Source organism: Gymnoscopelus microlampas (genome assembly GCF_963454915.1).
Source record: "Gymnoscopelus microlampas genome assembly, chromosome: 11".
Taxonomy (NCBI): domain Eukaryota; kingdom Metazoa; phylum Chordata; class Actinopteri; order Myctophiformes; family Myctophidae; genus Gymnoscopelus; species Gymnoscopelus microlampas.
In genome coordinates, this window is record NC_139948.1 from 53,084,893 (window position 1) to 53,112,392 (window position 27,500).

The 27,500-nt window shown below is 40.7% G+C and overlaps 1 protein-coding gene and 1 long non-coding RNA gene across 2 annotated transcripts in view; one reads left to right on the plus strand and one right to left on the minus strand.

Moving 5' to 3' along the window:
• The window catches only part of LOC311056091 (NACHT, LRR and PYD domains-containing protein 12-like), a 34,320-nt gene extending 12,585 nt beyond the window's left edge, over positions 1–21,735 (plus strand). The window contains exons 2-10 of the mRNA XM_084072473.1: positions 9,831–9,873; positions 12,901–13,189; positions 13,958–15,794; positions 16,503–16,676; positions 17,276–17,443; positions 18,017–18,187; positions 19,427–19,600; positions 20,122–20,168; positions 20,600–21,735. Of these exons, the coding sequence (XP_083928599.1) occupies positions 12,910–13,189; positions 13,958–15,794; positions 16,503–16,676; positions 17,276–17,443; positions 18,017–18,187; positions 19,427–19,600; positions 20,122–20,168; positions 20,600–21,129 (3,381 nt within the window). The 5' untranslated portion in view covers positions 9,831–9,873; positions 12,901–12,909 and the 3' untranslated portion in view covers positions 21,130–21,735. The remainder of the gene's footprint in view (positions 1–9,830; positions 9,874–12,900; positions 13,190–13,957; positions 15,795–16,502; positions 16,677–17,275; positions 17,444–18,016; positions 18,188–19,426; positions 19,601–20,121; positions 20,169–20,599) is intronic.
• A 3,710-nt stretch (positions 21,736–25,445) lies between these two features.
• Positions 25,446–27,055, minus strand: LOC311056110. The gene is made up of 3 exons (XR_014601853.1): positions 26,913–27,055; positions 26,463–26,711; positions 25,446–25,756 (listed from the first exon to the last, which is right to left on the minus strand). It is a non-coding gene; the product is annotated as an uncharacterized lncRNA (long non-coding RNA).
• Between the last annotated feature and the right edge of the window lie 445 nt (positions 27,056–27,500).

The following is a 27,500-nucleotide window of genomic DNA, read 5'->3' on the forward strand; positions in this document are numbered from 1 at the left end:
AACCCCCATGCGATACTACATCTGTAACGTTACCTGTGGTTTGTGCTGATGTCAAAACTATGCTTAACGTTGCTACTAGATTTCATGTTCTGCATCAGACAGGATGATTGGATAGGGTGGATACTGGATACACTCTATATACTTTGATTAATAATTGATTATGTCTTTATTGTGATGTACCTCTTCTGGACTGCACCTACTGTACTTCTCATGCCCTGTATCTGTAACTTGTGCTGCTGCGCTGTCTCTGGCGCCTGAATTTCCCCCACTGGATGAAGTTATCTAACCATTTTAGTAGTTTAAGATTAGATTAAGTACAGAATGAATTCTGGAGAGACAAAGCTAAGATGTGAATACTAGTCATTCTTATACATTCTCATCGGACTTTCTAGCTACTGAAATTAACCAGTTCCAACCTGGCAACCTTGTGCATGTCATAGGCAAACAATAATAAAAAAGCTAAAATAACAGATATAGGCTACAGTATAAGCTCATAACGAGTCTCGATGTGACGCATGTAGATTGTAGATCGGCTATTTTAGCTGTTTTTGAAATAGTGTTAAGTGTTTTAACCGTTCCTAATTTTGGGGGACCCCCTGGTACGCCCTCAAGGACCATGGGGGTCCCGGGAACCACTGAACTAAGTGATACAGCTGAGTACTGCATGTGTACTTCTTCCTATATTTAGGCTACTTTATCTTTACTCTTACACGCTTACATTTTATAATGGTTGAAGGAATGGAGGGCGATGATCCAGGACTCCTGAGTTGGTGTCGGCAGTCTGCACCCTCGCATCGCAACCCCTTCGTATTGCATACTTTTATCTCACTATATATGATTTTTCTGTTGTACCTGGCCTATTAACAAATTATGATTTTTTCATTGTTGTGTTATGTGTCAGTGGCAGGAAGTCGGTCCGACTTGAAGAATGAACTGGAGGAAATGTACGAAGGAATGAAAGGTGAGATGCTGATACAGATGCTGGACCTGGAGTTTCTGTTTTAAATCCCGCCTTAAAACACACTTTTGTAGATTAGCTTTTAATGACAACTCCTCCTTCTAATCTATTATGTTGATATGTCTTTGTTGTTTTTACATGTGTACTTTGCCTTTTGCCTTATTATTATTATTATTATTATTATTATTATTATTATATTAATCCTTTATTGAAGGTCATTTAACCATTTGTAAACGCTCATAATATCAATGTCATCTCCTGTGAAGCATCTCTATGAATGTTTTTCTTTTTCTTTTCATGAAGGTGGATTTAATCTAGATGGTGAGTAACAACCTTTCATGTATTGTGTGATGTTTGGACAAAATCTGTAAGAGTAATGTAAAAACTAAATGTTTTGCAAAAATTTACCTCCTGGTGGCGCTACAACAGGCCGATATGAAAGATTTGGGGCAGGGTTCTGCTCTAGCCTCCAGGGAGGCGTGTCCCAAATCACGCTCCAGGGAGTGTGTGCGCGCAAACGGTGCCGGAGATTAGCTGCACGCGCACGCACGCACGCACGCACACACACACACACACACACACACACACACACACACACACACACACACACACACACACACACACACACACACACACACACACACACACACACACACACACACACACACACACACACACACACACACACACACACACACACACACACACACACACACACACACACACACACACACACACACACACAGTTCAGGTTTCAAATGATTGGACAACTCAGTTTCTGAAAACTCAAACTTTTTATTCCAACTTAGTTTTGTTGGCTTCTTTTCTTGTTTGAGCTTCAATTCATCAGGTCGTAAACCTTCGAGATAAAAGAAACAGAAGAAGAATTACCAACATTGCCATTTCAAACAGAAAAATAAAACATCTTCCAAACTTTTAAGCCATGTTTACAATTTCAAAGTGTTGTAATAAGTTTGTTACTAAGTAGTAAACTACCAAACATTTACATTTAAATAATTTCTAAGTAATGTTTCTAATTTCAAACATAGCGTTGGAATAAATGTGTTATTAAATAGTAATTGACAAAACATTTACTCAAACATCGTTACTTTTACTTATTTAAATTAAAAATTAACTGTTTTAAACTTCAATGCAAAATTAAACCTATTTAAATTAATTAAACATTCAATTGTTCTTAAACTCAGTAAATTATTTCTTTAACATAAAGTCATTTTTAGACTTTTAAATGTTTAGGCATTTTAAGTTTTTAAAAATTAAATTAAGTCTTTGAATTAACTTTGAAACATTAAATTATCCTTTTAAACATGAATTAAAGATAACTTTTAAACAAACATTTTAAACTCTTTAGAGAGACCATTTAAGTTTTAAAGAGATAATTGAAGCTTGTTAAATAATGAACACAGCTGATGCTTGTGAATCAGCATTTCCCTACTCCACCTTTTAACATTAGCTTTTGACATTAAACTTCAGCTTTTAACTTCAAGCTTTTAACATTAGCTTCATTTGTAGTTTTAAACAATTATTTTAACTTTAACTTAATATTTCAAACATTTGCCAATCATCCCTTTAAACTTTACTTTTTAGCAAATAGGAGTAAATACATTCTTCAAACATTTGAAAACAATGCTGTGCTGCTGTACTACAATAAGGCTCTAAGCCAAACAAACTTTAGCAGTTGCACCAAACATTTAAGCAGCATTTAAAACCAGCAAAAGGAGATTAAAACATTACAGACCATTGGCATGTCGAACCCAAACACAGTGTGTGGAACTTGAAGTGGTTTGGAGCTTCTTTGGAGTTGATTCGAGCTCTTCTCCCTCCAATGTTGTTTGCTCAACTGAGCACAGCTTCTTTTCTGCTGCTTGACATGAGCCGACACCCAAAGGCCTGTGTAGGGGCAGCCATCTTGGATGTCCCAAAGGCCATTGGCAGCCATTTTGGATGTACTTTTTTCCCAGATATGGTCTCAGAGATTTTTTCCCAGTTTTGGCTCGACACACACACACACACACACACACACACACACACACACACACACACACACACACACACACACACACACACACACACACACACACACACACACACACACACACACACACACACACACACACACACACAAGCGTGCGGATGGACGGACACGGGTGAAAACATAGTGTAATTATTCATAATATAGACTAGTTTAAATATTATATATATATATATATATATATATATATATATATATATATATATATATATATATATATATATATATATATATATATATATATGTACTGTATGTATTGAAGACTGCAGATGATTTAATGTCAAATGTATTGTCCAGCTAACGTGTCAATTTGATGAAGAGTTGTTATTAAAACAGCTTAAATCTCTTTATGTTGTTAAAGATGACTCCAGAGAGATGATTGGAAGAATGATTAGAAGAATGAATCTGCTTGGTAAGTATGAGAGGGGACAACACATTAGTTAATTTAACTGACTACTTACTGCATGCTCTCATTATAATTAAGTTGTAAATCTAAAGTAATCAATATTTCTTTCACACTAGAAGTATTGTGAAATAAGTTCATCCAATGTCAGATCATAGTCCTCTATTTTGTTCTATTCTAAATAGGTCCACAGTTTGTGATGTTGCAGAGACACTAAATGACTGTAATGTAATGTTAGGTAATGTAATATAATGTAACTGTTCCTAATTTTGGGGGACCCCCTGGTACCCCCTCAAGGACCTTGGGGGTCCCGGAAACCACTGAACTAAGTGGTACAACTGAGTACTGCATGTGTACTTCTGTGGTCCGGCTTCATAGCTTTATAATCTTCCCATATTTACTTACTCTTTACTCTTACATTTTATAATGGTTGAAGGAATGGAGGGTGATGATCCAGGACTCCTGTGTTGGTGTCGGCAGTCTGCACCCTCGCATCACAGCCGCTTCTTATCGCAGACTTTTATCTCACTGTATATGATTTTTCTATTGTACTTGGCCAAATTAGGGTTTTTCATTGTTGTGTTATGTGTCAGTGGCCGACTTGGACTCAATGAACTGGACAATGAACAATGAACTGGAGGAAATGTACGCAAGGATAAGGGAGCTACAGATAGAGGTGAAAAGGACGCTGGAACGGCTTAAGGTAAAGACTGAAACGTTTCAAGTATATGCTACTACTGTTGTACAAAGTTCTTTATACAGTAGCTTTAGAAAAAAAAAGGATAATAACAAAGGATTGAATAAAAAATTACCAAGACAGAGGGAGGCAGGGCAGTGCCAGTTATTACCAAACCTCTAACTCAGGAGTTAAAAACTAACCTAAATAAAACAAAATAAGAGGATAACCAAAACAAATCTAACCCTAACTTACTACACTAACTAAACTTACAAAATACATAATTGGCACATATACTCTTTTACCTAATGTGTCTATAGAGTCTATTGACCGTGTATAATCTGTGTAGTTTGTGGTGTTTCATTAGTCCACGGAGATGGTCTGTTCACTCGCAAGCTGTGCGGAGGTTCCTACTGACTGGGGTAACCGAAAGTCTCGCCCCAAAGCACGCTACCCCAATTTGTTTTCACGGACCAGCAGTTCTTGTATATGTTTTACTGAGGAGAAGGTTAGAAATAAGTTTAGGATTAGGCATAGTTTTACTGATGTTACGTTTAGGAATAAGGTTAATTTTAGACATAGTTTACTGAGGTTACGTTTAAGAATACCAGGTGGGCGACTGTGTTTTTGGGGCGAGTGTTTTGTTATCCGTCTGTAGTGGTCAACTGGGAGCTCCGTGTGTGCTTGTCTCAGCCAGGATACAAACTCTGTGTTCAGCAAAACAAGCTCAAGTTTCACACTAATGTTGTGTTTTTAGAAGTATATTGGGTTTAGTACAAAGAAGTTTTACTCTGGTAAGGTGAAATCAGACTCAGCACTGACCCAAGTTTATATATTTGTAGGCCAAAGACAGGTTGGGAACCACTGCTATAGACAATATGTTAACCTACATGTATGCAATATGTAGCCTCCCAAGCTTACCTTGCCTATATGTTATAAAGGTCAAACATGGATCTGACAGAAAGAGACAGCATGCCCAAGTGTAGACATGCCTAGATGCAAAAGACACACACAAGAACAACAGCCCAGTTATATAGAGGATGAGACAAGTCGTGATTGGTCCACAGTAACTTGAAGTCCCTACCAAGCGACCACTGGTAGCTGGAAGGTGCTCTGTGATTGGCCCACCATGCCGGAAAGCCACGGACCAATCGGATGGATAGAGAGAGCTGGATGCCATCAGCCAATCATTTGTACGGACTGGCACACTAATTATGCATAGCACAGGACGTTACACACAACAGATACGATGGGATGTAGCACAAGTATAAAAGAGAAATTGATTGTGCAAGCCTGAAAGTACAAATAAACCTGGAACAATTTTGAGAATTGCATGTGTGGTATTGCCGAATGATCTGCTGGGAAAAAATGTGTTTGAGGCCTTAATAATTTTTACAGTGTCAGGGTGTGAAATACAGTCATTGGTAGAACAGCATGTGTGTCAAATACGGGTACACATGTAACAAATGGGTGCACTTAGAGCTCATCTCACCTGCTGTGCATTTCTTTGCTAAATTTCTAGCTGAACTTCACGGCAGAATCTTCACTCGGAGGCTCGGAGCTACACGGCAGACGTCCTGGACAGTCTTCCAGGGTCAGCACAGAAGGCCCTCCCAGTGCCAATTGCTCAAGGTCAGGAGAGACGGCACCATTTTCCCCAGGCTCAGAGTCAACAACACGGGAGAGACGACCAATGTCACACCCGCTCCAGAGTGAAGATTCAGAGTTAAACCATAGACGCCGTGTGTCACAGATACAGTCGTCCAGCGTCAACACAGAAAACCCTTCCATCTTACCCCACCCCAATAGTACCGATCGCTCAAGCCGGCCGATGATTGAGCCCCAGAGGGAAATCCCTGGCCAGGGCTTTGAGCTGCACCGAAGAAACCCTGGACAGTCATCCGGGGTCAGCACAGAAGGCCTTCCCATCTCACCCCAGCCCACAATTACCAATAGCCCAAGGAGCTCGAGAGACCAACCTCAGACAACCACCATCCGGGATCGGATTCTCAAGTTATTTAGGAAGTAGAGGGTGTCTGCTCCTTCCAGTGGAGCTACAGCATTGCAGGCATCTTGCTATCCAAAATTTCCACAGATTTTGATCGTGTCATGTCTGGTGCCAATCATTGTGAATTAGACTGGGCTGTATAAGTGAACATTTATTGTAAATAGTATACACCCGTTTGTGTATCACTTATATTGTTTGTTTCTAATGGATTAGCAGCTTGTTATTTCTCAGATATCATGTTGTATTGGGACGCAATAATAATAGTTTTGTATTTTTACTTACTTACATTTTATTGTTATTTTGTTTTGACCTTTTTAAAGGGATTTTTTTACTTTCAAAGATGTTTGGGGTCATTTTAACGTCTACTCAGGCTTTTGTGAACACCCCGGAGAGTCTTTAAGTTGCTTGATTCAATATTTAGATATTTGATATTCATTTTATCAGACACGCCCCCTTCCTATACAAACCCATCGTAACTTCAAACTCCATGTTAACCATGATAGATTCATCAAAAACATCCGTCCTTGGTTCTGTTGACTTCTATTTTATTATTATCGTATTTTTTTTTTAATAGCAGATCTACACCTACAATGACATTAAAAAAAACCTGGTGAAGCAGCATTCGGCTTCTACAGAGTTTATTCCACAGCGTGGAATAAACTCCCATTACATCTAAGACAGGCAGCCTCTGTGGATAGCTTTAAAGCACAGCTCAAGACCTACTTCTTCACTCTTGCTTTTAGCAGATTTTTTTGTTGATTTTATAATCTCTGTGTTGTTATCCATGTACTGACTGGATTGCCTGATTCACTGCCCTTTGCTATTATTTTAATTTTGTTTTATGCTTTTGCTTTTCTTATTTGCTTTATTGTTAAATTATTTGTATCTGTAATTGTATTCTTGCTCTGTAAAGCACTTTGAGCTGCATTTCATGTCATGAAAGGTGCTATACAAATAAATAAGTTATATGTTTATTATAGTTATTATTATTATTATTACAGGCTTAAAATGGGCACTCCTAAATGATTAATGTATGAAATATTGACAAAAACAAAAAAACAGTAGCACTTGTCAACCTACTGGTTGACAAGTGCTACTGCCCGAAGGTCAACATTCAGCAAATAGGCTCTAATAGCTCAGTCAGTGGTATAAAAGTCAGCACATGCTCAAATCTTGGATAGGACATGAAGATTACAGAGTGCAGCTTTAACTTGTGTCTGAAATAAAACTGAAGTTGAAGATAAAGTAGAATCATATAAAGCTGTCCTACTGTCTGTCTCTATACACTGTCTCTCTCTCTCAGCTGTCCTACTGTCTGTCTGTCTCTCCTACAGTACACTGTCTCTCTCTCAGCTGTCCTACTGTCTGTCTCTCCTATACACTGTCTCTCTCTCAGCTGTCCTACTGTCTGTCTGTCTCTTCTACAGTACACTGTCTCTCTCTCAGCTGTCCTACTGTCTGTCTGTCTCTCCTACAGTACACTGTCTCTCTCTCAGCTGTCCTACTGTCTGTCTGTCCTATACACTGTCTCTCTCTCAGCTGTCCTACTGTCTGTCTGTCTCTCCTACAGTACACTGTCTCTCTCTCAGCTGTCCTACTGTCTGTCTGTCCTATACACTGTCTCTCTCTCAGCTGTCCTACTGTCTGTCTGTCCTATACACTGTCTCTCTCTCAGCTGTCCTACTGTCTGTCTGTCTGTCTGTCCTATACACTGTCTCTCTCTCTCAGCTGTCCTACTGTCTGTCTCTCCTATACACTGTCTCTCTCTCAGCTGTCCTACTGTCTGTCTGTCTGTCTGTCCTATACACTGTCTCCCTCTCAGCTGTCCTACTGTCTGTCTCTCCTATACACTGTCTCTCTCTCAGCTGTCCTACTGTCTGTCTCTCCTATACACTGTCTCTCTCTCAGCTGTCCTACTGTCTGTCTGTCTGTCCTATACACTGTCTCTCTCTCAGCTGTCCTACTGTCTGTCTCTCCTATACACTGTCTCTCTCTCAGCTGTCCTACTGTCTGTCTCTCCTATACACTGTCTCTCTCTCAGCTGTCCTACTGTCTGTCTGTCTGTCCTATACACTGTCTCTCTCTCAGCTGTCCTACTGTCTGTCTCTCCTATACACTGTCTCTCTCTCAGCTGTCCTACTGTCTGTCTCTCCTATACACTGTCTCTCTCTCAGCTGTCCTACTGTCTGTCTCTCCTATACACTGTCTCTCTCTCAGCTGTCCTACTGTCTGTCTCTCCTATACACTGTCTCTCTCTCAGCTGTCCTACTGTCTGTCTGTCTGTCCTATACACTGTCTCTCTCTCAGCTGTCCTACTGTCTGTCTCTCCTATACACTGTCTCCCTCTCAGCTGTCCTACTGTCTGTCTGTCTGTCTGTCCTATACACTGTCTCCCTCTCAGCTGTCCTACTGTCTGTCTGTCTGTCTGTCCTATACACTGTCTCTCTCTCAGCTGTCCTACTGTCTGTCTCTCCTATACACTGTCTCTCTCTCAGCTGTCCTACTGTCTGTCTCTCCTATACACTGTCTCTCTCTCAGCTGTCCTACTGTCTGTCTGTCTGTCTGTCCTATACACTGTCTCCCTCTCAGCTGTCCTACTGTCTGTCTGTCTGTCCTATACACTGTCTCCCTCTCAGCTGTCCTACTGTCTGTCTCTCCTATACACTGTCTCTCTCTCAGCTGTCCTACTGTCTGTCTGTCTGTCTGTCCTATACACTGTCTCCCTCTCAGCTGTCCTACTGTCTGTCTCTCCTATACACTGTCTCTCTCTCAGCTGTCCTACTGTCTGTCTGTCTGTCTGTCCTATACACTGTCTCCCTCTCAGCTGTCCTACTGTCTGTCTGTCTGTCCTATACACTGTCTCTCTCTCAGCTGTCCTACTGTCTGTCTGTCTGTCTGTCCTATACACTGTCTCCCTCTCAGCTGTCCTACTGTCTGTCTGTCTGTCCTATACACTGTCTCCCTCTCAGCTGTCCTACTGTCTGTCTCTCCTATACACTGTCTCCCTCTCAGCTGTCCTACTGTCTGTCTCTCCTATACACCGTCTCTCTCTCAGCTGTCCTACTGTCTGTCTCTCCTATACACTGTCTCCCTCTCAGCTGTCCTACTGTCTGTCTCTCCTATACACTGTCTCTCTCTCAGCTGGCCTACTGTCTGTCTGTCCTATACACTGTCTCTCTCTCAGCTGGCCTACTGTCTGTCTCTCCTATACACTGTCTCTCTCTCAGCTGTCCTACTGTCTGTCTCTCCTATACACCGTCTCTCTCTCAGCTGTCCTACTGTCTGTCTGTCTGTCCTATACACTGTCTCTCTCTCAGATGTCCTACTGTCTGTCTCTCCTATACACTGTCTCTCTCAGCTGTCCTACTGTCTGTCTCTCCTATACACTGTCTCTCTCTCAGCTGTCCTACTGTCTGTCTCTCAGCTTTCTGGACTCAATGATTGATTCTTTTATCTCATACTAATAGACTGTTGTTTTGTGGTGTTATTTTTTTTAAACGTTTAAGTGTGTGCTGTCTGTCTGTCCCAAACAATAAAAATCATGTTACTTCTCTATTTGTCTTCCTCTCATTTCATCAGAGGAGGTTACGTAACACAGGAAATATGTGACATGAGAACGTTTAGATGTGATTTACGGACACAGACACAACACTTCTAGTGACGATTACATACAAGTTTATACAAGTTTATACGTTGTTGTTCTTAGGAAAATCCTCCTTGTTTTACCTTCATCAGCTCGTGGTAATGGAACAGAGGGACGACATGACAACATGCTGATGTGAGTATGCTTTGTTATTGTGTTGAATAAACAGGATCTTAAACTATTTTGTCCATTATTCGGTTCACAAACAGTGAGTGATTTGATTGGTGAAAAAGCTGTCTGATAGTAAATACATTACGGAGGACAGGAGTGATGTGGTCCCTGGATCGGGTTCTGGTGAGCAGGCGGGCGGCAGAATTTGTACGTAGGCTACTGTAGTTTTTTTGAGAACCTTGGTGGTGACACCGTAAAGTAGGCTATTGCAGTAGTCGAGTCTGAATGTAATGAAGGCATGCAGTGGTGGAAAAAGTACTCAAATGTTTTACTTAAGTAAAAGTATCAATACTGCAATGTAGAAGTACTCCGTTACAAGTAATAGTCCGGAATTCAAAAGAGTAAAAGTACAAAAGTATTGGTATCAGAATGTACTTAAAGTACCAAAAGTAAAAGTACAAAAATATTTGAAAATAGCAGATCTACAAGCTCACAACGCGTTGCGCTGCGACGCGTTGTGAGCTTGTAGATCGGCTATTTTCAAATAGCCTAGGTTTAAAATGGGACTAAAGTGATTAATGTATGTTTCATAATATCTTAATTTATATCTGAAAAGTAACTATAACTAACGTTTTCAAATAATTGTAGTGGAGTAAAAGTACAATATTTGCCTCTGAGATGTAGTGGAGTAGAAGTAAAAGTATTGGAAATTGGAAATACTCAAGTATTATATTATCAAAATTGTACTTAAGTACAGTACTTAAGTAAATGTACTTAGTTACTTTACACCACTGAAGGCATGTATGAGTGTTTTGTATCGTCAATGTCTTTTATCATTAATGAATTATTATTTATTATGATATTCCATTCACAAAGTCTATTGGTTGGTGAGTGTAGTAGTTTGATGAATTATAGGCTTGATTGAACTGTTTTACTAGCTGTAATTATTTCTAAATCATGTTGTCGTTGCTTCATCTGCTGCTGGGTGCAGTGAGAGAGAATGAGGAAGTTTAGTTTTTAGTGAATGTTGAAACATGCTCTTTCACAATATAGCTATGTGCTGGTTAATATTTAAGCTGACACACACACACACACACACACACACACACACACACACACACACACGCACTCTGCACGCACGCACACGCACACACGCACACACACACACACACACACACACACACACACACACACACACACACACACACACACACACACACACACACACACACACACACACACACACACACACACACACACACACACACACACACACGCACACACACACGCAGTGGAAATAATCGCTGAAGCTTTATTGTGTGGTTGTTTCTTTTGTACAAATATATGTTATGCAGTTCTATATTTATGAAGAGGCAATCAAGGCTGAACAGCAGCGATGTGTCCTCTGCTACATTGGTTCTCAAAGTGGGGTTCCGGGGACCCCCAGGGGTCCTTGGGAGGATACCAGGGGGTCCCCAGCAAAATGAGTTAATATAGAGCCTCACAATTATTTTAACCACTTTAAGTATAAAATTATACGTTGGCTATTCAAAAATAGCTGATCATGTGCTGCGCTCTTAGCGCTATGAACTTGTAGATCTGCTATTTTAGAAAAATCCTGAACACAATTTTGCAAATCTTTGAATATATATACTTTTGTACTTTTACATTGCAGTATTGATACTTTTACTTAAGCAAAGAATGTGAGTGTATCCACCACTGCGTAGCTGTCAAACCTTGTACGTGCAAAGCCGTTACATTTCAGGAAATGGAAAAAAGGAACCCGTTGTTCCAAAGGATCCAGTGTATTATTATTTAGTCACAAAGGTCTTGTTAATACGTTACATAGTTATTCAACCCACACACACTTAACCACTTTCAAAAATAAAAAATCAGAAATAGCAAAAATAGCAGATCTACAAGCTCACTCTTCCACTACAGAGCTCTAGGGCATTCATTTACAAAAGCAGAAACAGTTGAAAGACGGAGATACAGGGTTTCCTCAGTAGAGCTGCAGTTTGTAGTTTGTTGTCAGGGCAACAGAGGATAAACTATATCCCAATTGCACATTCATGCATGTTTCAGTCAGTAACTAGACACAGGTCTCCGCCAGGTCAGGTGGGTTATTGTGGCCTCCTGGTGGCGCTATAATAGGCCAATTTGATTGAAAAGGCCTAATGTGTTTCACGGCAATCGCATGCTGCATGTGTTCATGATTTGAGGCATTTTGTTCAAAACAAGCTCTCCTGCAAATAATCAGCATGGAATGTGAAAAATCGGACAGAACTGTCTTGATCACATAGAGATAATGAAATTTGGGGCAGAAGTTCTGCTCTGGCATCCAGGGAGTGTGTGTGTGCCTTCGGCCTGGTGGAGACAACCAGTCAGTCAGTCAGTCAGTCAGTCAGTCAGTCAGTCAGTCAGTCAGTCAGACAGACAGACAGACAGACAGACAGACAGACAGACAGACAGACAGACAGACAGACACACAGACAGGCAGGCAGGCAGGCAGACAGGCAGACAGGCAGACAGGCAGGCAGGCAGGCAGGCAGACAGGCAGGCAGGCAGGCAGACAGGCAGGCAGGCAGGCAGACAGGCAGGCAGACAGGCAGACAGACAGACAGACAGACAGACATGCTTGTATTGCCAGACCCCAGTACAGGGGAGGTACTGTAAGTGAGTTAAGTGAATGTTGACAACACCCTCTTCACACACACACGCACGCACGCACGCACGCACGCGCACACACGCACACACGCACACACGCACACACACACACACACACACACACGAAGCCTGGGAGCTGACCAATACAACCACAGTCTCATACTGCGCAGTTACGGGTTCAGTGCCTTGTCATTCACTTCAACACCCAGATTGAATCCCGGGGATTGAACCGGGAACCTTTTGGGCACAAACACGCTCCTCTAATCTTTAGGCCACCGCTTCACCCAACTGTGTGGACCATGGCCGACAATAGAATTGAACAAGACCCATTATCAAGACACAGGCACCGTTGTTAGAGTCACTGAAGTCTTCTCGTTGTCCCAGGATTCATCAATGGCGACGCCTAAAGAACAACTCTTGAAAACTCTGGAAGACCTGGGCAATGACGAGCTCAGAACATTCCAGTGGTTCCTGCTTCAAGCTGACTCCTCTACTGGCCTCCCTTCCATCCCAAAGAGCCGTCTGGACCATGCTGACCGGCCGGACACCGTGGATCAGATGGCCCAGACCTACGGCTCTGATGGAGCTGTGAACATCACTGTGGACATTCTGAGGAAGATCGACAGGAATGATCTGGTGGAGACTCTGTTGAACACTGAGTTGGTACCCAAAGGTAGGTCATTGGGAAAATGAAAATGTAATGGAAATGTATACATGAAAACCCCACACATATAAACTGTTTACACTAGAGCTGTCTTCTTCAAATGAAAAACATTTTTGCTTGACTGGCAGCTTATTCTGAAAAACACTTTGTTGAACATTTTTAACATTTATTGTTTCAATATTTAAAGTCATCATTAATTAGAGTGGATGTATTGTAGCCTGGCATGGTCAGACTAATATCACTGTGTAGATATTAGTCTGGAATCTCTGTGTGGAACCTGTATTTCCGAGGGGCAAATAAAAAAAATGCCTCTGGTGATAAACCTGCGCCATATTTGCATACTGGGCCCTGATTGGTCCCTCACAACTTCGGAGGGAGAGAAATACAATCTTTATTGAGAGGGGCCAGACCTAATCTGCCAAGGGTAATTTATTTTTGCAATGGCGGATTCGTCTGGAACCAGGCTAGATTTATTGTATTGTAATAAACTTTGCTAGGTAGGTAATGCTAGAACTGCTGAGATACTTCCGCCACCTTTTTACCAGTCTGGTCCGGTGTCAGAGCACAAACACCACAAAAATATACATTATTTGCATTAAGATGCACAACCAGCACTGGTTTCATATGGGCACAAATAGAAGGTTAGCCAAACCATTCAATAGTCACTGACCCCCCCCCCCCCCCCCCAGCTACACAGAAACCCTAGCCAACTTATCACTGCACGTCAAATCAGTAGACACTTACTTATTGGTTTAATCTAATATTGTGTTTTTCCAGAGCCTCCAGAACGCATCAGTCAGCACCAACATATCCTCCGGTCTAACCTCCAGAACAGGTTCATCTGTGTGACTGAGGCACTGGCCAAGAGGAAGAATAAAAAGCATCTCAACGACATCTACACAGATCTCTACGTCATTGAAGGAGTGCATGAAGAAGTCACCTGTCAGCATGAGGTCACACAGATTGAGGCAACGTCCAGAAAGACGGCGGTGACAGAAAGAGCCATCAAACCAGTTAACATCTTTCAACACCCTTCTGGAAAATATGCGCCCATGAGAACGGTGCTGACGATCGGCATCGCGGGAATCGGCAAAACCTTCCTGGTTCACAAGTTCATCCTGGACTGGGCGGAAGGGGGAGGTCTCCAAGACGCCCACCTCATGTTCCCGTTCACATTCCGCCATCTGAATACACTGAAGGCAGAGCAGTTTAGTTTGGCTGAGCTGATCCACACTTGTGTCAGAGAAAGCATCGACATCAAACTGGAAGAACTCAATTCCATCTTCACCGCACTGCAAATGTCAGGAAACGACAACTATGACAAGAGCATTTTCAAAGTTGCGTTTGTTCTGGATGGATTAGATGAAAGCCGGCTTCAATTAAACTTCACCACAGAAGACCATCGTCACATAGATGTCTCAGAAGTAGCCTCGGTGGAAGTATTGGTGACAAACCTCATCCAAGGGAAACTGCTTCCATCTGCTCGTATCTGGATAACCACACGACCTGCAGCAGCCAATCAAATTCCCCCAGAGTTCATTGACAGGGTGACAGAAGTGAGAGGCTTTGCGGACCCCCAGAAGGAAGAGTACTTCAGGAAGAGATTCAGTGATGAGAACCAGGCCAGCAGCATCATCTCCCACATCAACACATCAAGGAGCCTCCACATCATGTGTCACATCCCAGTGTTCTGTTCAATCACTGCCACGGTCCTGGAACAGATGTGGAGAACAGATGGAGATGGAAAGATTCCCAAGACGTTGACGGAGATGTATGCCAAATTCCTGGCATTTCAGATCCAACAGACCCAACTGAAGTACGACACACAAGATCTCAATCGGAAGATGAAGTCACTTGGAAAACTGGCTTTTCAACAACTGCAGGAAGGCAACCTGATTTTCTATGAAAAGGACCTGAAGAAGAATGACATCGATTTCAACGAAGCCTCACTGTACTCAGGAGTGTTCACAGAGATCTTTAAAGAAGAGCAAGAGCCAAATGAGGGCAAGATATTCAGCTTCGTCCATCTGAGCGTGCAGGAGTTTTTGGCTGCTGTGTATGTGGTCACGTCACTCATCAACAGCAAAAAGAATGTAATGGATGACTCACAGTGGGGCATTCAGCGCATGAAGGTGCTGTTAAGAAAACCACCTGCAACAGAGGTTTACAGGAGTGCTGTGGACAAGGCCCTACAGAGTCCAAACGGACACCTGGACCTGTTCCTTCGCTTCCTTCTCGGCCTCTCACTGGAGTCCAATCAGATCCTACTACAAGGCCTGCTGAAACGTACAGAAAGTAGTCCACAGATCAATCAGGAAACAGCTGATTACATCAAGCAGAAGATGAGGGAGGATCTTTCTTCAGAGAGAAGCATCAATCTGATCCACTGTCTGAACGAGCTGAACGACAATTCTCTAGTGGAGGAGATCCAACAATACCTGACCTCAGGAAGGCTTTCTACAGACAAACTGTCCGCTGATCAGTGGTCAGCGCTGGTGTTCGTGTTGCTGTCATCTGAGAAGGAGCTGGACGTGTTTGATCTGGAGAAGTACTCTGCTTCAGAGGAAGGTCTTCTGAGGCTGATGCCAGTGCTCAAAACTTCATCCAAAGCATTGTAAGACCACACATGATTAATATAGGAAAAGCCTTATTCAGTAAGAGCAGGCAGAAACATAGGCAATTTCAAACATTAACATCGTTCAATGTTCCAACATTCCAACTCGTCACCTTCTTAAATTAATGGCCTAATTAAAAGTAATTGTTTTAAGTTTCTCAGAAGAAATAAAAAAACGTATCCAAAACAAAACTATATGATATTTCTTAATCAATTAACCCAAAACGTTTATAACAAATTATGACTATTATAATTAAAATAACACTGTCAGTTATGCGACATAAGAGATTTAAATAGGTTTACATAGGATTAAACCTGACTTAGGCCAAAAACATGGCCTAAGTCTGGAGAAAATCAGTAAATCATTTGGCCTAAGTCACAAAAACATAGGCCCAAAAAAATGTCAATTTAGGGCCCAAGTCACACTAGGGAAATAGGCCATTATACTAAAAGGGGAGGGAACAGCATGATCCCTTTCAATTAGGAGATAGGCGATTTTATCAGAGGTGGGCAGTGTCATGAGGAGCTGACTTAGGCAAAAATATAATTTTCCTCAAAAAATGACGTAGGCCATTAGTTTAAGAAGGTGACGAACTGTGACACAGTGTCGAAAATAGTGGGATCATCAGAGTTCCGCTCACTTTACAGTCGGATCTGATTCGGGGCAAAAATGAGTTGATAATCATAATCACCACCTCTTTTTTTCAGGCTGAGTGGCTGTAACCTGTCAGACAGATGCTGTGAAATCTTGGCCCCAATTCTCAGCTCCAACCCCTCTTCCTTGATAGAGCTGCACCTTAGCAACAACAACCTACACGATTCAGGAGTGACCGTCCTCTGTGCTGGACTGAGGAGTAAAAACTGTAAACTAGCAACTCTCAAGTCAGTACTCCTCAAACTGGTCAACACACGGCCACTTACATCCTTGTTTATGTACATATTAACATTAGTGACCACATAACTAACAACTTTAACATCTTAGTACTGCAATTCACAGAAAAAAGGTCAAGTAATTAGAGAACAGTATGTTTGGCCAGAATGTTGATCGTGTCTGCTGGGATAACTTGAATGAGACAGCAGATCAGTGGTGGGATTCCAAGGGACACACATCCGGGTTTTTGACCAATAAGCACCTTTGTTTGGCCCCATTTCGGGACAACTGATGTTTTTTTGGGCTAAACAAAGGCATCACGTGACGTTGATCCCCTTCCCCTATTCGCTCATAGGACATGACGTATGTGTAGGCAGAAGAATACAAGCATATTCCTCCAGATAAACCGAGTCTATTTGAGACACGTACGTGCTGCAAAAACTGTGGAAGGAGTTGCTAGGCCAACTTTTGGCAGATCTTCTCCATTCCAATAGCACAACGAAGGGTGGTAGCTCTATGGACATTTACGCATACGTTCACACTGTCATTTAAGATGTAAAGCAAAGAGCTAAACACATGAACTCAGCATTTACTTTTATGTTCTCTGCAGGTTGTCAGGCTGTCTGATCACAGAGGAAGGTTGTTCTTCTGTGGCCTCAGCTCTGAAGTCCAACCCTGCACATTTAAGAGAGCTGGACCTGAGCAACAACTGTTTGAGTGACACGGGATTGACACAGCTCACTGCTGGGCTGTCCATGGGGAACGTCGTGATTTTGAGGTCAGTGAAAGGAAATCTATTGCAATACTATTGTAATGTACTGTATGTATCTCACTCTGTCTACAATGACTCAAACTATAGGATCATCAAATTGCAGCACAAGACCATGAAATTCCAACTTTTACACCTGACCGTACTCTACATATATTGCACTTGCATTATGTGTATATACTATACATTTATTATTGAAAGTACCATTATTTGTACCATTATTTTTATATACCATTATGTGGATGCACAGTCAGCAGAGTATGCTACAACATTTTGCTGGTACTTTTATGAGTGAGGTATTATCTTTAATACCTTGAATCTTGGCATGGTGCAATTTGGTGGTGAAAGGCATGCCTCTGGGGTTCCCCTGTTATTAGAGGAGTCCCAAAGCAATGCTCTATTGTAAAGAGGGTGTCAGTCAGTGTATCTGTATGTATGTCACTCTGCATGTATGTATGTCTGGAAATGTGTCCACCAGAGGGTGCTGAAGTGGCTTACCCTAGCACACACCTTGGTTTTCTAGTTATACTTATGCTTACTGTTTCTATTCAATTACCGTTTCTCGCCCATTCATTTTGTCAGGTTGAGTCGAACCAACGTCACAGCAAAATGCTGTGAACAGTTATCAGAATTTCTCAGCTCAAACTGCCACTTGAGAGAGCTTGACCTGAGCAACAACAACCTACACGATTCAGGAGTGACCGTCCTCTGTGCTGCACTGCAGAGTGCACTTTGTAGGCTGGAGATCCTCAGGTAAGTTCTGTGTATAAACTGTATCAGACTACTAGGTCACCATTCCTATAAACTGTACCAGACTAGACTACTAGGTCACTAGTCCTTCTTGTTACAACCCCCTGTCTAGGGTAGGGAGTGTAACATAATAATGGAGGACCACAGCTGTGTTTTTTTTTTAGCAGAGACTTTTTTCAAGTGCAAAGTGAACTTCAGGGTGTTGGTGACTTTACAATATAGCCAAAACTTACTGATACAACAGAAAACCCCTAACCTAAACCCCTAACCAAAAGAAAAATACAATTACTAAACTTACTTACCGAACTAATAAAAAAACATTTACAAATCAGGAATTGGATAGCCCAACAAAAAGCTACCACACACTCCTACATGGTGAACTTAAGTGGAAACAATGAATGAATATACAATTTAGAAGGTAAATGAACAATTCTAAACAACTGAATAATAATGAGGACCAATAATAAACAGGCTGGAAGACAAGCGGGATTGCGTCTCTGCTGCTGTTTGAGCTGCTTGTCCCCACGACTGTCAGTGGCAGAGTGAGGCTTTATAGACGAGGACTCAGAATCACAGCCAATCACGGTTAGGGCGTGGGCAGGGGTGACGAATGAGGAGTAGGGGACAGGGCCAGAGGCTGGACATGTCAATCTGTAGCACAGCCTGTGTATAATCAGCCATTTCACACTCACACCAGCAATCAGCACCACACCCATTCGCACAGCATTCACAGCACCATTCTCTACCTTATAAGGAACACAAAAGGGAAACAATATAACACAAGGCACACATAATACAACAATATTCCAACTCATCATAATTACACCAAAATATAACCAAATACAAAATAATAATACGGCTGGCCGTAACACTTCTGTGCATAAACTATACCAGACTAGACTAGGTTACCATTTGTTCTGTCTATCATACCAGGTTCTTGTGACACTGGAAAAAGAGGGTCTCAGCTCTCAATGTGTTTTCTGAGAATTAAAGAAATGTTGAAATGAAAAACAAGCTCACAATACGCCGCAAAGCGACACATTGTGGTGAGCTTGTAGATCGGCTATTTTCGAGATTTGGTGTGTAGACTATAGAGAGAAAAGAGTACAGAGCTGACCCCAGTCATTTAAGTATCAGTTAGGGTTTAGGGGTTTAATGTAATTGACCCATTCAGGTCAGCATGATGACAGCGACCTGTGAATGATTGTAGATTAGAAGTAAGTATTATTATGTTCTCTGCAGGTTGTCAGGTTGTCTGCTCACAGAGGAAGGCTGCTCTTCACTGGCCTCAGCTCTGAGGTCCAATCCGTCCCACTTGAGAGAGCTTGATCTGAGATACAATCACCCAGGAGGGCCGGGGTTGTCGGAACTTTCTGCTGGACTGGAAGACCCTCAGTGGGGGCTGGAAATTCTCAGGTCTGTACTGGAGGCTATTTTCACAATATTTTCCCAGGGCTTTACACATTATTTTCCCGGGGTTGAATACCTCATAACCCACGCATTGGACTGTGTTGTTTACATTTACCACAAAAGCATTCCTTTTGTTTCTTACGCAAGCATAACCTTATGATAAAAATGTAATAGATGTAGAATGAAAGCTCTAGAGAAATAATCCCCCCAACTGGTCCTTGGTCTGCCCGGGGGCCTCTTCCCAGTGGGATATTGTTAAAGAATAATAATAATACAAAATGTAGAGTCATAAACAGTATGCGGGCAGTATGGTAATGCGGGCCAGACTGTCAGTCTGTTCAAATTGCTTTGATACTAGCTTAGAACCAAGAACTTTCTAATGGTGATTTGTGCCTGTTAAACCTGAGTACAGCCTCTAGGGGGCATTAACAGGCCCTCTAGTCTGTTTGTCTCATAGTATGTTTCATGTACAAAGTAGATGGGATTTGTGGTTTAAACATTTGTATCTGTTTTGCGCTTCGTTCCAGTGTTGATCATGGTGGAGCGTTGATGATGCGACCCGGTCTGAGAAAATGTACGTATGTACCTCCTGAACCACATTACTTCACCTCCTCACTGGTCCATCCCTGACCTATCTGCTCCTTCAACTCCTCACTGCTCCATCCCTGACCGATCTGCTCCTTCAACTCCTCTTCACCCTAACATACAAAATCGTTTAAATGCAGTTCATTTAACATGGACAATGTACAATGTGATGCATTGTATTGTACCAGATATAGCTAAGGGCTCATTTTCATCTGCAGTCAGCATCATGGTACAACAATAAAACAAACAGAATGATCACACTGTGTACAATATCACACAGGCATCAATTGTCTTGATTGTATTGACTTGGATTTCCTTTCATATTTCACAATTCCTGTTGTGTTAATATTGCAGATCTCAGCACAAAACTTCAAATTCAGTCACTGATCACTCAATATTGATTATTTTGTTCCTCTTCAGATGCCTGTGAGTTCACACTGGACCCAAACACAGCCCACAGAAATCTCTGTCTGTCTGAGGACAACAGAACGGTGACCAGGGTGGAAGAGCAACAGCCGTATCCTGATCACCCAGACAGGTTTGACAACTGGTACCAGGTGCTCTGCAGGGAGGGAGTGACCGGGCGCTGTTACTGGGAGGTGGAGTGGAGTGGATGGGTGCGTATAGCAGTGACCTACAGAGCAATCATGAGGAAAGGAGAGATGGACAGAGGGCTGGGACACTATCCGAAGTCCTGGAGACTGTCCTGTGCTGGTAGCACCTACACCGCTCGGCACAACTCGAAGGACACACTCATCCATATCCACATCACCGCCAACAGAGTGGGAGTGTACCTGGACACATCTGCTGGGACTCTGTCCTTCTACGAGGTGTCCTCTGACTCAATGAGACACCTGCTGCACACCTTCCAGTCCACATTCACTGAACCTCTCTATCCTGGCTTCTGGCTGGGATTCAATTCCTCACTGTCTCTGTGTCAGATAGAGTAGGTTTAGTACAGTTGGAGTATCATGCTCGGTTGTGGAGTTGTGCACCCCCTAGTGGCCTTCATGTGAATTCCAATGTTTCCTACTGCAAACACACAGTAGACATGTTATCAGAGCTGTGTGCATTTTGGGGGAGAAATGCAATTATAATGAATTAATTGAGCATAAAAAAAACAATTATAATTAGTTAATTGAGCATAAACAAACCATGTCACTGTTCTCAAACGCTTTCAGGTCAAGGACCCCCAGATTCATTTGTATTTGGCTGAGGATCCCAACTGACAATATTTTGTCCCAGGGACCCCCATACATGATTTACGTTGATAAAATATTATATATATGTATATATAATATAAGTTTTCCATTTTCTTTTGAGGTTTTTGAAAATAGAAGATCTACAAGCTTGCGAGCTGTTTTGAAATAGCTGATGAACTTACTGTATGAAGGGTTAAAGTCGTTTTAATTTTAGTTAAATCCGGGGACCCCCTAGAACCCCCTGAAGGACCTCTAGGGGTTCCCCAGACCCCACTTTGAGAACCACTGCTTTAGAGAGAAAACAAAGCTGTCAACTGTGTTCTATGGAAAGTTCCACCTATGTTACAATAAATGAAAACAAATATATGATGAAATATATTTTGCTCAGAATTTCACAAATAAAATGTAACATTTATTCTGTCATGTATTCCATTCTTTCAACTATAGCATTTTATAATCTTTTACCAATAATTGCCTTCTAGATTTTGGATATGTATTGACACATCACATTAGAAGTCACAGTCAATTCCAATGAAGACTTTCAGATCACAGATTACATTAAAGTATGAAGAGGGGCTAGGATTATGGATTTGAAACAAAACCATATTTAAATATTTTGTTTTGTTTTGAAGAAGCCCAGCTGTAGATAACAACATTGCTTCAAAAGAAAGCTGCAAGGTTTCATATTTAAACTATTTAACTGGTGCATGAATAGCTGGCTGTTAATTTGCTAGTGATGATAACTGATCATCTATCATCTGATGTGGGCTCAGTGAAACCTACTGACTGATGTGGGTCAGTGAAACCTACTGACGGATGTGGGAAATAGCAGATCTACAAGCTCACAATGCATCGCGATGCGACGCATTGTGAGCCTGTAGATCTGCTATTTTCAAAAGATTTTTATACATTTTATACATTTGAAAACTTGAACAGTACTTTCTGTAACCAAGGGTATAATAAATAGCCTCGAAGATGAGAATAAGCCTCTCTGCATTCATACCCATGCACCACAGTAGTCACCACTTCCCAACCAGCTAAATTAGTTATCCTACATTACAATTACATTAGAACTAACATGGGCTGCTTCAGTAAATATGTGGTGTAATGGCTGAACTGGAGAGAACACTTAAACGATAGCGAACAGCAATTACAACAGCAAAGAAAACTAGAAATGTACAGAGGCCCCACCGTCAGAGAGATATATATAGCACCACTAGCCTCGCGTAGCCAGACAATATCACACGACACACTGCCGAGGGCTAAAGTGCATGCAATTTTGCAAAGGCAGATTCGTCTGGAACCAGGCTATATAGCACCACCAGAGATATGCATGACTTACAGCAGTGGTATAATGGTCATGCACGTCCGGTTGTAAACGTGCACACGGATGCGCGCACTAACCAACCACACAAGCATTACAGTACACTTTAGTGGAAATAGTCAATCTATAAGATCACGATAGATACATTGTGAGCTTTGAGATCTGCTATTTTTTGCTCCCTTTTCAAAATCTGGGGAATTGTTTTTTTTAATGTGAAATGACAAATTTGGCAATATAGGGACGCCAGCTTTAAAGTGGCTACATGTTTTAACAATGTTATTAGTGTGCTTCACATTGGTGTTACATGTCGTCGCCTTATTGCTAAACTAATGGCCTATGTCATTTTTAAAAACGTTTTTCAGGAAAAATAAAAAACTGATCCAAAACAAAACTATATGATATTTCTTAATCATTTCACCCAAAATGTTTATAACATATTATGACTATTTAAATAGAAATAACACTGTCTGTCAGTTATGTAACATAAGAGATTTAAATCGGGTTGAATAGGATTGAACCTGACTTAGGCCAAAAAAGAAATTAAAAAATGGCCTAAAGCAGTAAATAATTTGGCTTAAGTAACAAAACCATGTGATTTAGGCCCAAAAAAGGCCTATTTTGTCCTAAGTCCCACTAGGGAGTTAGGCCATTATACTAAAAGGGGAGTGAACAGCATGATCCTTTTCAATTAGGAGATATGCCATTTTACCAGAGGTGGCCAGTGTCATGAGGAGCTGACTTATAGGCAAAAATATAATTCTCCTCAAAAAATGACTTAGGCCATTAGTTTAGCAAGGCGACGATGTGGGAGTTAGATAAAGCATGTTAAAGGTACAGGATATAATATGATCTATCTATGACAAGCTGGACTGATATCACATACAGATGATTACAGTGACACCTACTGTTCAAATCAGTGTGTTACATTGAATAGATTCTATAGTGTATAGTCATGACTGAGTTGTGCATTCTGAACATTCATATGAGCTGTTAACATCAATGAAGAGCAGTGATGTAAAGTAACTAAGTACATTTACTCAAGCACTGTATTAAGTACAATTTTAAGGTATTTTTACTTTACTGGAGTATTTCCAATTTTCAGCAGAATACTTACTTACTTCTACTAAATATTTTACTTTTACTCCACTACAATTATTTAAAACACTTTAGTTACTAGTCACTTCGTAGATTTTGATAATTATTACAAAACCACTTCAGCCCACATTTCGGGCATTTGAAAATAGCCTATATATATAATAGCGGCTATTTTCAGAATGCAGCCAAGTGTAAAATCAGCCATTCCGACGCCATCAAGGCACCGCCAAAGGCATTTTTAGTCATCCAAATGAACTGTAGATTTAGTCGACTAAAATCGTATGATATTTAGTCGACTAAAACTAGACTAACAGTAAAACATTTCAGATGACTCAAATATGTCTAAAACTAAACAGAATTGTATTCAAAAGACTATGACTAAAACTAAATAAAAACGTGCTGTCGAAATCAACACTGACTTGGGGGAATCGGGTTGCAAAGGTACCTTTAATTGGTTTTCCGCCCACTCTTCTCAGCAAAGCTGCTTGTGAGGAAAACCACAAACGTCCTGTATGCCTGTTAGGCAGTTAACCCACTAACATGCCATCTGAATTAAACCTTTCAGCAGCTTTGAGTGTAAACAGAAATTAATTCATTCAAATGTAATACAGTAACTGCAGGTAGACGGTACAGCAATAAATAATACAATCAGTAGCTACACTATACCTACAGCATAAATACAAATAATTGCATTGCTAACATATAAGTGACCCTACTATTCTGCAACATTTTCTAAAAGCCATGCATTGACCCTTATGTTAAAAAGGAGAATAACAGCGGAGAGAGTGAAACCTATTATCTGAATACGTTGCATTGTATTCTCCTTAACAGTACGTTTACTGGCCTGGTCGCCTTCACATTATCATACAGTATGCCTTCACACGATGTGAATTCACATAATCATATGCCTTCACATGATGTGAATTCACATAATCATATGTCTTCACATGACGTGAATTCACATAATCATATGTCTTCACATGACGTGAATTCACATAATCATATGTCTTCACATGACGTGAATTCACATAATCATATGTCTTCACATGACGTGAATTCACATTATAATATGTCTTCACATGACGTGAATTCACATAATCATATGTCTTCACATGACGTGAATTCACATAATCATATGTCTTCACATGACGTGAATTCACATTATAATATGTCTTCACATGACGTGAATTCACATAATCATATGTCTTCACATGACGTGAATTCACATAATCATATGTCTTCACATGACGTGAATTCACATTATAATATGTCTTCACATGACGTGAATTCACATAATCATATGTCTTCACATGACGTGAATTCACATAATCATATGTCTTCACATGACGTGAATTCACATAATCATATGTCTTCACATGACGTGAATTCACATTATAATATGTCTTCACATGACGTGAATTCACGCGACCGGGATGGTTAACCACGTCTATAAGTTTATTACAATCTACCTGCACACACAGCCTAGTATTATTATGTTGTTATGTTATTGCTGCCACATGTATAAGAAACGGTCATCAATGGCATAGAAATTAGTGACAACGAATCAAGAACGTACATGCAGCGTAATGTTGGTGGGACTTTCAGTTCAATAAAATAAAGAAGTAAGTCAGAATAAAGTCAGTATTATAATTTTATTTTCCAATTGAATACATAATAGGAGTCCATCAAAGTCAATCCAAATTGGACAGGAAAGTAGATACATGAAACACTAATGACTAATGACTGATTTCACAACCCTCCACATATCGAGGTACATCTTCTTATAAGGTCATAACACACAGCTTAGTAGTAGTAAACACGGCATCTGCTTGTCAGTCATGTATGGAAACTAATTAATTACCCATTACTTGATACAAATAAAGATACAGGTTGGAAAATGATGCACAGTTTATTCATGCCGCTGTGTTCAACGAAGGGATTGGGCCGCCTTCTTTGCTAAAAGGGAGAAATAATTATATATGTCAACAGTGGAACCAATGAAACGACCATACACATACACAGGACGTTAGTAATAATAATAATAATAATAATAATAATAATAATAAGTATTTTAACTCTTTAAGACCTGGAACGCATCTGTGTCATTTTTTTATTTCTTTGGCTATTCAAAAATAGCAGATATACAAGCTCATGGCGCGGCACCGAGTGCCACGCCATGAGCTTGTAGATCTGCTATTTTTGAAAAATCGTTAACATTTGTGCAAATCTTTGAATATATATATATTTTTAAACAAACATTTTTAACTCAAATCTTTGCTTCTAGGGGGATTCTACAAATGTCTTCTAAATCCGAACGTTTTTTTAAAAACATTTTTAATGTTGCTATAATATCAGTGGTTCTCAAACTTTTTTCATGTCAAGGACCACCCAAGATGTTGTTCCAGGGACCCCCCAGAAGCAAAACTTTGAGTTAAAAATGTTCGCTTTAAAAAACTATATATATTCAAAGATGTGCACACGTTTCCTAGATTTTTCAAAAATAGCAGATCTACAAGCTCGTAGCGCCGCGCTATGAGCTTGTATATCTGCTATTTTTGAATAGCCAAAAGTGTAAAATAATGTTTTTTTTAGCTCAAATCTAAAAATGACACAGATGCATCACCAGGTCTTAATAATGGGTTAAGTTTACAATCGATCTTACCCAGCTTCTCCAATAGGACAGGTTCTTCCACTTTGAGAACATTATAAAATGCTACTTTGGTGCGTGTTCCCCCTGGTTGCAGCACCATGGTATTCAGTGTCCTCATCTTATCCATGGGTTTTCTCTCTGTTGAAATATCCGCATAGATCTCACGATGGATTAAGCCGCTTTTTTTTAGAGTGTCTGCTATCGCCATGACCACGGACACCTCTTGAATCAAATCTGGCATGTTCTGGTCCACGAAATGCTCTGATTGCAAGAGAAAAAGAATTGCCAGAATTTGTCATTACGTCAATGAGAAATAATAAAGCTCTCTGCATCTCTACATTCCCACGTACATAGTAGTGTAACAACGCGTGCATTTATAGTTTTGGAATAAATGATTAAGGATGTACACCCTGGTAAACAGAAGGTATTACCATCACTGAACTGTACCGGAAAAAAACTCACCTATTTCTTCATCCGTATTGAATGAAGTCGCTCCGTCGACAGCATCCTGTTGAACACAGTTGTGTTATTTCAATCATATCATTAGTTCTTTAATAAACAAACACATTAAAAAACATCCAATCAGGAGAGAGAACCAGATAACATTTTCATTTTCGTAGTTCCAGTTCCAATTTTGTCTGCTCATCATTTTTTTAGAAGCATCTGTGTCACATTTTCATTTGAGCTAAAAAGCATTATTTTACACTTTAGCTATTCCAAAATAGCAGATAATACAAGCTCATAGCGCGGCACTCGGTGCCGCGCTATGAGCTTGTAGATCTGCTATTTTTGAAAAATCGTTATTTTTTTTTTGCAAATCTTGAGATTTGAGTTACAAAAGCGAACATTTGTAACTCAAATCTTTGCTTCTGAGGGATTCAACAGTTTAAAAAAAAAAAACGTATGTCACCATAATATCAGTGGTTCTTTTTTCCATGTCAAGGACCACCAAAATTAAATGTATTTGGCCAAGGACAGGACCCCCATCTCAAAATATCTTGTTCCAGGGACCCCCAGAAGCAAAGATTTGAGTTACAAATGTTCGCTCGA